Source organism: Schistocerca serialis, chromosome 3 (assembly GCF_023864345.2).
Source record: "Schistocerca serialis cubense isolate TAMUIC-IGC-003099 chromosome 3, iqSchSeri2.2, whole genome shotgun sequence".
Taxonomy (NCBI): Eukaryota; Metazoa; Arthropoda; class Insecta; order Orthoptera; family Acrididae; genus Schistocerca; species Schistocerca serialis.
The window spans coordinates 203,672,328-203,686,420 of NC_064640.1; the positions used below are offsets into that span (position 1 = coordinate 203,672,328).

At 37.2% G+C, this 14,093-nt stretch overlaps 1 protein-coding gene across 2 annotated transcripts in view; it reads right to left on the reverse strand.

Annotated features, from left to right (window-relative positions):
• Positions 1-4,931: 4,931 nt before the first annotated feature.
• Positions 4,932-14,093, reverse strand: part of LOC126469918 (palmitoyltransferase ZDHHC20-B-like) — a 257,733-nt gene continuing 248,571 nt past the window's right edge. For both annotated transcript variants that reach the window (XM_050097310.1, XM_050097309.1), the window contains one exon: positions 4,932-6,030. In XM_050097310.1, coding sequence (XP_049953267.1) covers positions 5,898-6,030 — 133 coding nt within the window. In that variant the 3' untranslated portion in view covers positions 4,932-5,897. The remainder of the gene's footprint in view (positions 6,031-14,093) is intronic.

Sequence of the window (14,093 nt, forward strand, 5' to 3'; positions counted from 1 at the left end):
GATAGTCATGTCCTGATATGCCACCATCTAGGTGAATGGCAGCACGAAACATGCACTCCGGAATAGATATAGGCCAGTGGGGGCAATATTATGCTATTCAGAACATTCACCTTGGCTTCCATTGGACCTATTTGAGTAATCCACCACACTATGATAGGTATGGACTACATGAAAATTATTGCAGACCATCTGCAGCCCGTTAAGCTTTATGCCTTCCCTGTGGGCAGTAGCATCTTCTGGCAGGATAACTGTCAGTGTCACAAGGCCACAATTCTGCTACAGTGGTTTGACAAACATGATAGCGAATTCACATTTATGTCTTGGCCACCAATTTGCCAAATATCAATCCAATGGAACACACTTGGGATGCCACTGGGTGCCAGTTCTGTATTCACAAGCCACCAGGCCATAATTTATGCGAACTGCATGGCCTGTGCATAACCACCTGGTGCCACAAACCTCCGGAAAGCTATTGAGGGCTTGTCGAATCCTTATCAAACAGAATAACTGTTGTATTGTGTTCCAATGGTGAACCAACATGTTGTTATGCAAGTGGTCATAATGTTACAGATCATCGATGTATTTAAATGGGAATCATAAGATAGCGAATACATAAATTATTGCACAATATGTGTAATGTTATTAGCAGCATTATTCAAATAATTTTGACTTTTCTGATGATAGATATTAGTATCCTTCACAAGTAAAAATCAATTCCTGTTTTCCCATCATCAATGTGAGCAGGTAACTTTTTCCAATGATAATCAAGCTCTATGACCATCATGGTTGCAAATATGAGGTACCCTTACAACTATCATTGAAAATGACCAACACCAGAAGCCAGTTGTACAGAATGAGAGGTATAAATTGAAAGAAAAGGTAAACAAATCATAGGCAGCTTGACGTTTTTGGATTTCTGTTATTGGGAAAAAAGTTTCACTCTTTTATTCAGTCTACAATGAATACAATAACAATGAGTTTCAATAGCTTTCACTATCACAACTTACAATCAACAAAATCGAAGCAGACTTATGATTACATAACTGGAAACACTGACTCAAAAATTTATTCACAAAAATAAACATTCAGATTTTTGTTGCCACACCAAGCAACAATACGACTTAGAATGGTCTGATTGTTTCAGTTAAGAGTATCTACAATATTTCACTCATCAACGTCTTTAAAAAATACACATTCATCCTATAAAAATGTACCACACTTTTTCATTAATTCATCGAAATGCATCTATGCTCATGTTGTAACCTAGCTCATTTCAATGTTTAAATAAGGTTCACCACTTTCACATGCTCACTTTTCTCCTATTATTGCTGAGTATAGTGTTAGCGCATCATTTAAAATCTAAAAAAAAGGTCATGTTCCATGGGATGAATACTGTAACTATGCATGTATATTAAATACTATGGTCTAAATGTATTCAAATTCAGAACTCCAATACAACATTGATATCCAAGACTTTCCCTTGGAACATTTCAGACTATTTTTCCAATTATATGCATAAGTTTACACTATTTCCTGTTTACCATTGTTATAAATTTGCATGTTAAGAGAGTCATCATATTCACTTCATATACTTCCGATAATATCTGTCAGCTGCAAGAATTGTTTTGAACATTCTGAACTCTAAAATTAGATGCTTTAAAGCAAATGATTTCATCAGGTGGTATTACAGATGGAATGTTACCATTATTTTGGTGTAAATGAATATCTGATACTCAACTGATGGTGTGCACTATCACTGAGCAGAAACATCCAAATCAGCAGTTACTGAAGTGGTGTAATGAAAGGTACAGTCACAGGGCTGAGCAGAGGGGTGACTGAACTGGATTTGCTAATAAATATTATTACGCAGTGCTGCTGGTACACTGAAGGCTCTCTACTCTGTAAACCTGGCATTTACATTTTCAGATTTCCTTTGAAAACATTTGAAATTTCAGAAGATGTAAATGGCGGTAATAAACTTTATTGCAGCAAAACTTCATAAATAACCATGTGGATACATAATAATAACACGAGTTCTGACTCCACTTAACTTTTTTCTTTCTGTTGTGCTCACATTGCTCTATGCCTAACGTGACAACTGTGAACATAAGGGTAATAAGTTAAACAAATACTTCAGTGTACCAGTACAACCTGCAGAAGCAGAATGGATTCAGCTGAGGTATGGTGAAAATTAGATAAGTCAATCTCTAACAACCATTCAGAAATGTGGTACACTGAAAATGCTACTATGACTGTACTGACATCATATGATTTTGGCGTGTGTATGTATGTCTAGTGTCTAAATACTGTAAAAAAATTACTTTTAATAACTGATGATCCATTTTTCTGATGCATCAGTTTATCTCTAGTTGTATGAATAAACGAATATTTGTTGACAGTTCAGAATGAGACAGCACATTACACAGAAGAGCCTATGTAAAGCTAGTATTAAGCAGCAAAGAAAGGAAAGATGAGAAAGTTAGAAGAAAAATACAGTAAGGGCAATACAAGGGAAATTAACATGAAGGGAATGCCATAGAAAATAAAGAGGAAATAAATGAAGATTTGATGTGTGATATGATTCTGTGAGAAGAATTTGACAAAGCACTGAAACATCTATGTGGAAATGAAGCCCCTTGATTAGATACCAGCCATGACAAAACCATTTCACATGATGTGCAAGACATATGAGGTAGACAAAAATACCATTATACTACATGAAGAAAGTAATAATTCACACTCTAAAGAAGGTAGGTACTGTCTGGTGTGAAAACTATCAGCTTGATGAGTCATGGTTGCAAACTATTGACATCAGTTATTTACAGAAGAATGGAAAAGGTTGAAGCTAACCTCTGTGAAGATAAATTTGTGTTCCAGAGAAATGTATGAACTTGCAGGGATATACTGACCCTATGACTTATTTTAGAAGATGTATTAAGGAACGGCAAACCTATATTGACAACACACACTTTAGAACTCTGAAAGTAGCATCGGTCTATACACTGAGCAAGTGACAAAGGAAGGCAAGGAGAAAATTGGAGAGAGAATTAAAGTTTAGAGAGAAGAAACAAAAACTTTGAGGTTTTCTAATGACACTGTAATTCTGTCAGAGATGGCACAGGACTTGGTATTGCAAGCGTCTTGAATTAGGTGATACTGAGGAATTAAGTTAGGAAATGAGACATTAGAAGTAGTAGATGAGTTTTGTGATTTGGGCAGAAAAATAACTGATGACAGCCAAATTAGAGACAATATAACATACAGACTGGCAACAGAGGGAAAAGTATTTCTGTAAATGAGGAATTTATTAACATCTAATATAAATTTAAGTGTCAGGTTGTCTTTTTTGAAGGTATTTGCTAGAGCAGGGGTAGTCAACCTTTTTTACGTACTGCCCACTTTTGTATCAGTGTTAGCAGTAAAATTTTCTAACCGCCCACCGGTTCCAGATTAACGTGATTTGTAAAGCAAGGAAGTAACTTTACTTCATAAAATTTATGAAGCCGAGTTGATAGCAAGTTAAAGCATGTAATAATAATTACTTACAAAATAATTTACATCAAAATTTTTTGATAATCTAATGAAAATGTTTTTAAAACTCCGGCTGCCTAGCATCCACCATGAAAGCTGGAACGCCCACTAGTGGGCGGTAGAGGCCAGGTTTACTACCACTGGTCTGAAGTGCAGCCACATATGGAAGTAAAACCTGGACACTAAGCAGTTCAGACAAGAAGAGAATAGCAGTTTCTCAAATATGGTGCTACAGAACAATGATGCAAGATTAGATAGGTATGTCAAATAACTATTGAGGAGGTACTGAATCAAATTCAGGAAAAAGTTAAATGTATGGTACAACTTGACTAAAGGAAGCTATTGGTTGATAGTTCATGTCCTGAGGTGTCAAGGAACAATCAGTCTGGTAATGTTGGGAAGAGGAGGGAGGTGGTGAAAGGGGGGGGGGGGGGGGGGGTAAACACTGCACAAGGGAAGTGAATACAGCGAGCAGGTTCAAACTGATGTATATTGCAATAGTTACTCAGAAACAAAGAAGCTTTCTTGTGAAATGGATAACATTGAATTATGAGCTGTGATAAAGTACTTAATTTTAAGAGATTTAACCCCACTGAATATTAAAAGAAGAGGACATAGACTTGTAATTAAAGGATTATTTCCCTTTATTTGCTAAGGTTAAGAAATGAGTTACAGTCTGTAAGTGAGGTCATGTGCTCATTGCCGAATAACGGGCACATGGGACATTCAGAAACCTGCATGACCACCAAGACTGTTGCAGAAATTCACAATGCAGCACTCAGTCATCAACAGCTGAAGATACACAAGCTCACTGACACTGAATGGATATTGAAACGCTGTGATTACCATATTCTATCCCAAGTTTTGGGTATAAAAAACCTTTCTGCTCAAGAGATTCCATGTTTGTTAACTACTGACCAAAAACTTGCATACAAATGAACAGCACTAAAAATGTCTGGATTTATTTAATTTCAGCCAGTTTCTCAATTATTTCATAATAGCGGATGAAACATGGATTCATTATCACAGGCCAGAGATAAGGAAGCAGTTGAAAAAAGCAACAATGATCTATTTTTTGCAAAAGTCATAACTGCCATTTTCCAATATTCTCACATTGTAGAGCTCAAAGACTATCTTCATGATGGCAAAAGCATCACTGGGAAGTTATAACTTCTGTGTAAACAGAAGGATACTATTTAGACTAATCAATCACAACTTACAAACAAATAAGTTTTCTTTCATCATGAGAATATATGTCAAATAGTTCCTACTGAACTGCACAACTTTCGCTTCTACATTTGCCAGATTATCCACATATTACATTTTGTTACCAAACCACAATATATAGCTGCAAGATCAAGGATTAAAATCAAATGATAGGTTGAAGCTGATACAGATGCTTAATTTGGAGAAATCTCATTTTAATATGGGCACTGAACAGTCTTTGTCAGACAGAGAACTTTTAGGACATAATTCATAATTTAAGTCTCAATTCTGGGTATGATTGACTTTGTACATCTCTTACATGTTAAGCTCTGTAACAATTTTTGTTAATCTGAGCTTGCCTTATAAGTTTACAAAACATTGGATTTTTATTACAAAAATAATATGATACAAAAATAAAAGTCAAATATTTTATTCATTAAATATGAGATCTAACATGATATACTACTCTGTAAAAATGGAGAGGTTTCAAACTGGCAAATAAGATTTTAACTGCGTTTAACAAAAAAAGTTAGCAGAAGAACTGAAGACAAATTTATAATATACCGAAAAGGCACAGTAGCATACAACAGTCATACAACACATTCATTCAGGAAGTTGCTCACAGCACACACAACTGAATTGTATCTCACATTTGCATGCACCCCCAACCTCCCCCACACACCTCTTTTTATGGATTGCAAGTATATTTCATAAAATAAGGATTTAGGACATATGAGTAGCTGAAGTATTCTGCAGCATTTCTGCACAAATGCCATGGCAAGACAACGTGTACTGCTGTTGAGATTAAATTCAGTTAAAATTTACATGGTACTATTGGGTCTTAATGTACAACAATGACAGGTAACAGTGCTTCGTAGGTTGTGAAAAGTGTACAGCTGAACATGTGTGCGCACACACACACACACACACACACACACACACACACACACACACACACACAGCATAATAAAGTGCAGCACAATCATGCAAATATGGTCCAGCAGAAGATATAATGAACTGCTGTTGTGAACTTAACAGACGATCTCAAAAAATATTCAAAATATGTTTTAAAGTTTATTTTTATCTTGCCTGCAATTTCCCTTTGGCACTTTTGTTATGTGGTACAAAGTTTCTTAATCAAATGCTGAAAAGAATGCATGTCAATTTGCTGTATGATCACACAGAGGCTGTTTTGGATGGTGGTGATGAGGATCATGGTAATCCCCTCTATTGCTTGTTTGAGAGTCTGAAAATGCTGAACCTTCTTGACATGCTGTTCCATCCTGTGTGTCCCTGTGAGGAAAAGGTTTCCATAAATGCCTACAACTGTGTTTGGCTGAATATAATAATCAATTAAAAATAGTGTCATGACCTTCGTTATAATTTATTAGTGGGGTGGAAACTGATTACTAGAGTACTAACACAATACTGGGGGCCACTAATTTGCAGGTGGTAAATGAATTTCACAGCATATCAGTGCATTCTAAATTTAACTTTGTTCATGAGTGGAGGCCTATGTACCTGAATCTCAGTCACTAAGCAGAAAAGCATAAAAAAAGCCACACAAGATGATTGTGTGTTGTTTTTTTGAGGTGTTCTAAGATTATATTGAATAATAAATGAATATCCAATCTAAGCATGTGAACAGTATAAGACAAAGCAATTTAACCACAAATTGTGCCTTTTTTTTAGCAGATGTCTAAAGAGGGATAACTTGACAATTCCATTTTTCTTACAGCCCCTATCACCTATCTTTCTTTTTAAGCCTCATACATGACACAACTGTATAGATAATAACTTAGAAAAGTTTAAAATATTTTGAAGAATTTCTACAGTAATAATGATGACATGACAATACATATATTCATGTGCATACACTGATCTGGAGCAGACTACTCATGAAGCTTCTCATGACGTAATGTTGAAAGAGATTTTTTAATTTCTAGACAAACTTAAATCTTTTATATTGCATTATATGTTGACAGGTAGTACACAGATCACGGGTGTCATTTTAAACATAATATTCTCAGTTTACAATATATAATATTGGGGTGGTCCAGGAAGCCACTTGTCTTACTCTCAATGAGGTAAGTCATGCATTAGCTGGACTTACTTTGTTATGTTGGCTTGAGAAAAGGGAAAGCCATTTTGTCTTTCATATCTGACACCTGATTTGAAAATGGGCAAGAGTTGGTCATCACTACCTACAAAATCTATTGCTGACAAAATTTTCTTTACCCAATCCTCCCCCAAAAGTGATGAGCTTCATAAAAGTGAACCTGAAATTAACTCACAGTTACAATAGATAACACGTTTTATACTTCAATTCTGTGAATGACTCCTGTAGCATATTGGGAAAATGACACTAGTAAAACAATTAGTTTTACTATACTGCCATTGAGTTGTCCAAGTTGGGCAACTTCAACAGAAACACATAAACACACATTACAGCTTTATATTTCCATTCCTGTTGTTTTATTTACAAAATCAGAGGCTGCTGATGATATTTTTACATAAAGATAATTGAAACTTTGCATACTTTTGATTGAGTTTCACGTATTTGTTGACATTTAGTTCAGTTTTGTGCTACAAGATGAATGAACTGCAGATTGTTAATTTGGCAAGAACATATGATTTTCTGCAAAAGAATGTTATTTTGTAAACAGGAACAATAAGTTATACTATTTTTCACCAGTGTCAAGAGTTTTTACATCTATGAGTTTGGATAAATTAAAATGCAAAGTGCTGTAGTTAAGGGGAGACAGAGGGCAAGTGGGCCTCGTCTTTCCTGCATGAAACAGTTTTTGTTTTATATAAATACAACAATTTTTTCATGAGATACGGTGGTTTTCCTGACACACTGTGCGATCTGGCATTTAAATGCCATATCTTCCTTTTTGCGCCATGCAGAGATAATGCACAGCATTTTTTTACTCCTTGTATATTATTTCATGCTTCTATTGTTTTATCATTTCAATGTTTCCTACCTTGTATCTACGATCGATACTATTTTTTCTGATCGTGTTTGTTGTTTCCAAACGTTAATGGTTGTACTTAGTGAAGTTTGTTGTGAGTGAAGTACGTGTTGATTTGTATTTCCTTTGGTTCTGCGTGTTTTCATAAAAATGTAGCAAATAAAGACATTCTTACCTAAATTAAAATTAAGAGGAATTAAATACGTAAAGATAAATGAGGTTAGTGGGTCAAGGACCCAAGAATGTTTGACATAAAGAAAATCAGCACATCAAGAAAGAAACTGCAGTGTCTTCAAGGCATTTCCTCCCAGTCAGATTGTGGAGATGAACATTCGTTTGGAAATATTATGGTGAAACTTAGCATGCTCTGTGATTTCATTTCCAAAAATACTGTGTGCAGAATACGTGGTGGTGCCGTATCTTTGGGTGAAAATCAGCATCTTCATAAAGGTATTGTGTCAAACCTGACATTGAGTTGTACAAAATGTGGTGCAGTTGCTACAATGACATCAAAATGGCAAATAATAATTTAGACGAGAACAACATGGGAAGAACATATTGCACAAATGAAGGATGGAAGATGGACAAAATCAGTTTTAGAGTGGAGTCCCAGAGAAAAACGAAGACCACTAGGGAGACCACCTGATCGCTGGGACAAAGAACTCAACTGGCAGAAGACAGCACTGGACAGAGATGCATAAAAACACCTCTTAAAATGTATTTAATAACTTGAAGAGGCTACATCTGGTATATATTGAGTTACCCGAACAATAAATAAATAAATAAATAAAGGGATCCTAGTGTTGTGTGATAGCGATCAGCTGAGAATTAGCAATCTTTCACTGCAGCTGCAAAATCAGTAGTCAAGCAAGATCAACAAAAGAGCCATGGTTCACTCTCACCAGTATGGATTTACAAGGTGGGCATCATGTATTGGGATGTCTACAAAGGTAAAAGTATGAGATTATTAGCACCTGTGTGGTGGAGCAGAAGTGTTATCTGAGACTAAAACACTACAGAAAACTAGCTACAGCTAAACAATCAGAATGACTGGGAAAGATGTTGAATGTCAAGATGTCCATATTACAGGAAGAGAAAGATACTGAAATGCAAACTAAGGGAAATGATTAAAATTAAAAAGGATCCAAATGACATGACTAATAGACAACTACACACTTTGTCAGCTGTTAAACACGAGAGACAGTGTGTATGAGGGGCAACAAAATCACAAGGCGAATAATGATCATGGTGTACCTACATTAATAACAATGTCGTCTTAAGCTTTTCATCCAGGTTATTAAGTCACAATATGGAATGGGAGTAATGGTATATTATAAAGGACAATATATGTGCCTGTGAAGCCCTTGGATGATAGCCCTACAAATAGTTATATGCATGAAAAGTTTTTATTTTAGCACAGTAAAGTGCTATATGAGACTTAACATACAATAAATGTATTTATAAGAGTCTAAGACATATGCACTGTATGGAATTTATCACAACTGTTTGTATGTCCTTGTACAGATGGACAACTTGGTAAGCCTTACTTACATTCCAAATGTTGGATTTCAATTCTTGCTATCAAAATTTCGAAAAGTTTCTTTGATGTGGCTCTTTCCTGTACCTTCAATTACAACACAATAAACTAATACAATACAGTAATTTCATTGTCCTTAAGGCTCACAATACGACCTCATGACCCAGGATTTTAGGGGATTAATGATAACAGACTGGCATCTAAGTTCTTCAAGAGCATGTTAACATTTCTAACAAGCTTCTTAAAATGCCACTTACATATTCCTGAAATGCTGCAGCCAATGTACAGAGACTGTTTCACAAGTTGGAATGGCATTATGTCTTCCATACAGATGAAAATATAGTACATGCAGCAAATACACTTTAAAATGTGCGTCGTAAACTACTAAATGCCACTAAAAGAGGCTACCTATGAACACTGGTGTGTAGTTAATAGAACATGCACATGAAACTATAAGTTCATCATGTTTCAAACTGAATGTAAGTCAAATTGCTATCATATGTAAGATTTGCAGTTTTCGAGCCTGAAATGACTGTTCTGTCATACACATTAACAGTATAGACACCGAATGTGAGTGTTGTCTCATATCAGGCTGAAGCAGATTGAACTGACATCTTCAAATGTGGCTACATAGACTAACTTTACCAGACTCAGAGTGGACACCAGTGGTGATGTTAGAGGGTGCTACTGAACAATGATGCACATGTACTAGAAGTGTGACTGCATTATCTATGCATAATGAAGAAAGGAAGTAACACGAAACTTCAACATTCTGTCAATGACTGGGGTCATTAGAGGTGGAGCACAAGCTCAGCCCAGGGAAGGACTGGTCACATCCTTTTATGAATCATCCTGATATTTGATTTAGGAAAATCCAGAAAATTGCAGTCTGGATGCCTGGGCAAGGATTTGAGCTCCAGCCCTCCCTAATACAAGTCAAGTGTCTTCACCACTCTGTCACCACTCTCAGTTGTGCATAAGGATACTTCCGTTGTGACAGTATTCTGATTCTGATGATGTGTGCAGATGGAGTGTCCCACTAACTAAAACAGGCACAAAAGTGGACTTCGAAAACACACATTGCATCACCACTGGCAAAAAAATATGGGGGATTTGGGATTATATTTTACATGATGCCAGATGTATGAAACACTTGTGTCCATTTTGTCCACAATAAAACAATATTTGTTGTTTATGTAGTTCTTGGTCATTCACTGCAATTTTCTCTTACAACTACAATCTAATTTGGTGACAGTGCTGGTTAGCACAATGACTGATAAAATCTTTCATGGTTGATGAAGAAGGGTACATGTATCAATTTGGGGCAAGGCCCTCTGGCTGGGAAATGACCAAGTCAAAAGTTACAAGCAAAGATCATTTGGATACCACTGACAGTCAACCTCCTCCTCTTCGCTTTCCATATCTTGAGAGGTGGTAGTATGGACCGAAATTACTGTGAAACACATCTCCTCTACTGAAAAAGTGCTAATAACTCCTAAGGTATGCATTTTAGAGCCCAATGTTTACTTGACAATTTTTGCTTTTGTTTCTGTCCATACTATCTCCTACTAAAATACGGAAAGCAAAGAGAAAAGAGCTCCACTATCAGAGGTACCAGAAACATTTTGCTTATAATTTGCAACTCTGCTGTTTCCAGACAAGGGTTCATTACCTCAAATTGATACTATCACCCTTTTCCATTATCCCTGAAAGTTTATATCATCCATGGAATCACCTTACATATATATTTTTCCTTGCTACATCTGTTTTGAAAGATGTAATTCATGTACCATGACTTATGAACCAGTCCTTTAAATTATCTGATGTATGTTGAATACTAGTGATATTCAGAGTGAAGAATCTAAAATTTGCACTCCTTTTACTTTGTTGATGGTATGAGATATTGGAAAGAGGTTTTTCACAAATTTTAGTAAGCAGATGGTCATGTGATTCTGTTGTACATGTTATAGTATTAACTCTATATCAAGTGACATACTGAGGCAAGTAACGCTTTTTAAACGATGAACTTTACAACATTCAAAAGTTCTTAAAAAGACAAGTTCAGTGATATAACATTTGGGTTAATGTTGGTGCCGAAAGTTTTCACAAAAATATCAAAAAATGTGAATGGCAAGGCAGCCAGAATCAGCTATTGCAGTGTAACCACCACCCAGTAGGGCTTCCATGTCTGGCTCCATCATTGTATCAAGCCTTTTGACTGTTAACTTGTTTCCACAAAAATTGTTACTTAAACATGAATATACACACACATTTGAAGTAGTTTTCCTATGCCCCTTCTGATGCAATAGAAGTTGGTGTAAAGCTGCTCCATTTACGGCAATCATACCTGACCTTGTGTATCTTTGTTATATAATGTATGACCAAGTGGTAATATATATAGGAAAGAACAATATTTCTGTTGATCAGGGGACCACAGTGAGTTATTGTTTTGAAAATAATTTAATTATCTCACACGATCACATTTATTTATAATGAAATGGCTGGTTTCGGCTAGTGTTAGACAGCCTCAGATCACAAAGTGCAGGACGTGGTACAATTCCACCACTGGAGAAACCAAATTGTTATTCAAACTGACTGACACAATGTGATCACCGCTGTAGTGGGATCGAGCCATGCCATGCACTTTATGATCTGAGGATGACTGATGCTAGCTGAAATAGGTCATTTTGTTAGAAATGAATGTGACTATTAATAACATAGGTCCATCTTCTTGCTGCATATTACAATGTAGACTCAGGTGAGAGCCATACTTGGCAGTGTTTACATCACAAGAGTCAATGCACATTTCTTGGATACTTCAGTGAAAAGTTTTAACATTAACATTTACAACTGTTATTTCACTGAACTTATCTTTTCAAATCCCATTTAAAATTATTTTGTTCCATTTAAAATTATTATTCTTGCTTTGCTATCTTGATTCACACAATAATCAAGATTATTACCCACAAAACAAAATTATGTGCCCCTCTACCTGTGATCACTTACCAAAACCATGTCTCAACATCTTTCAATGTTCAAGAAATAAAACTGCTCAAAGGTTTAAGTGATCCATCCTGTACAATACACAGTAAAAGTCCAGGTATAAGAAACAAATTTATGACAGACTGACATAAAATGTAGCCAATACATAATATGAAACAACCCCAAGTGGGGAGGTGGGGGGGCAAGCTGAAGAATATTCTGAAATCATTCACTGATGAAGATCATACTACAGTTCCTCCTTTAAACAATCAGGTGAACATCAAAATATAAAATTGTTGAGGCTTTCGTGGCCACTTGTTGACAAACTGCCTACTGGCTTCTGTCTCGGGTTCTTCGGCCGACGTTCATCTAATGATTTTTCTGACGTTTCGCCACCATGGGTGGCTGGCATTGTCAAAGCTTCACCCTCCATTGCCGGTGGTCAACTGGAGCCCAGCTCGCGGGTGCAGACTATATGTACCTGGCGCGCCAATGTCCAAGGGCTTCTCCGCGGTCATTTCCGGTGCAGTTCTCCTCTTGCTACCTCCGACGGTCGTTCGCTGCAGTACGGGAAGCCAGGATCCATTTACCTTAAGGCTTTCCTCTTTCTTGTTCAAACTGTTCGTGTGTTTTTGTATTTCCACAGCTTCTCTGAACAAGCACGTGTGATAGTGTTTCTCTAAAGCCAGAACTTCCGTGGCGGCGAATTTTATTACGTGGTCGGTCTCATTCAGTGCGTGCTCTGCCATGGCCGATTTCTCCACCTGCCCCAACCTTCAATGTTGCTTGTGCTCTTTGATCCTGGTGTTAATGGATCATCCAGTCATTCCAACATAAACTTTTCCGCATGTGCATGGTATACGGTATATTCCCGACATTGCATGTGGGTCTCTTTTCTCCTTCGCCGATCTAAGACACTCTTTGATGTTCCTTGTCGGTTTGAAAATTGTCTTTACGCCATGTTTGCGCAATATACGACCGATTCTGTACGTCACTCTGGGAATGTAGGGCAGAAAGGCCGTACCCGACATTTCTTTTTCTGGTTCCTTAATTCACCGAGTGTTTGGCTCTGTTACACTTCTAATATAATTTGTGGAGTACCCATTGCTCCTCAGGACAGTTTCCAGGTATTGCATTTCTCGTTTGAGGTGTTGCGGCTCACATATTCGTCCTGCTCTCGTTACGAGCATACTAATCATGCCTCTTTTCTGGCTTGGGTGGTGGTTTGACAGTTTGTGCAGGTATCGGTCCGTGTGTGTCAGTTTTCGATACACATTGTGTCCCAGGTTTTCGCCGTCCCTTGTGACCAACACATCTAGAAATGGCAGTTTCTTGTCCTTTTCTACTTCCATGGTAAATGCTATGTTGGCATGGAGGCTGTTCAAGTGTCTTAGGAAGTCACCGAGCTGTTCTTCACCATGGTTCCACACCACGAAAGTATCATCGACGTACCTGTACCACACCTTAGGTTTGCAAGTCGCCGAGTCCAGTGCCTGTGCTTCGAATTGTTCCATGAAGAAGTTGGCCACCACTGGACTGAGAGGACTACCCATGGCTACGCCTTCCAGCTGTTCGTAGAGATCGCCATTCCACGTGAAATAGCTCGTGGTGAGACATGCATGGAAGAGCTTTCTGATGTCTTGTGGGAAAATGGAACCGATGTGCTCCAGAGCGTCACTGAGTGGCACTTTCGTAAATAACGAAACAACATCAAAACTGACCAGGATATTGTTTGGTGCAAGTTTCAGTTTCTTCAGCTTCTCAATGAAATGTCTTGCGTCCTTAATGTATGTGTCGGTCTTCCCCATGTGTGGCTGGAGCAGAGAGGCCAAGTGTTTTGCCAGTTTATATGACGGTGATCC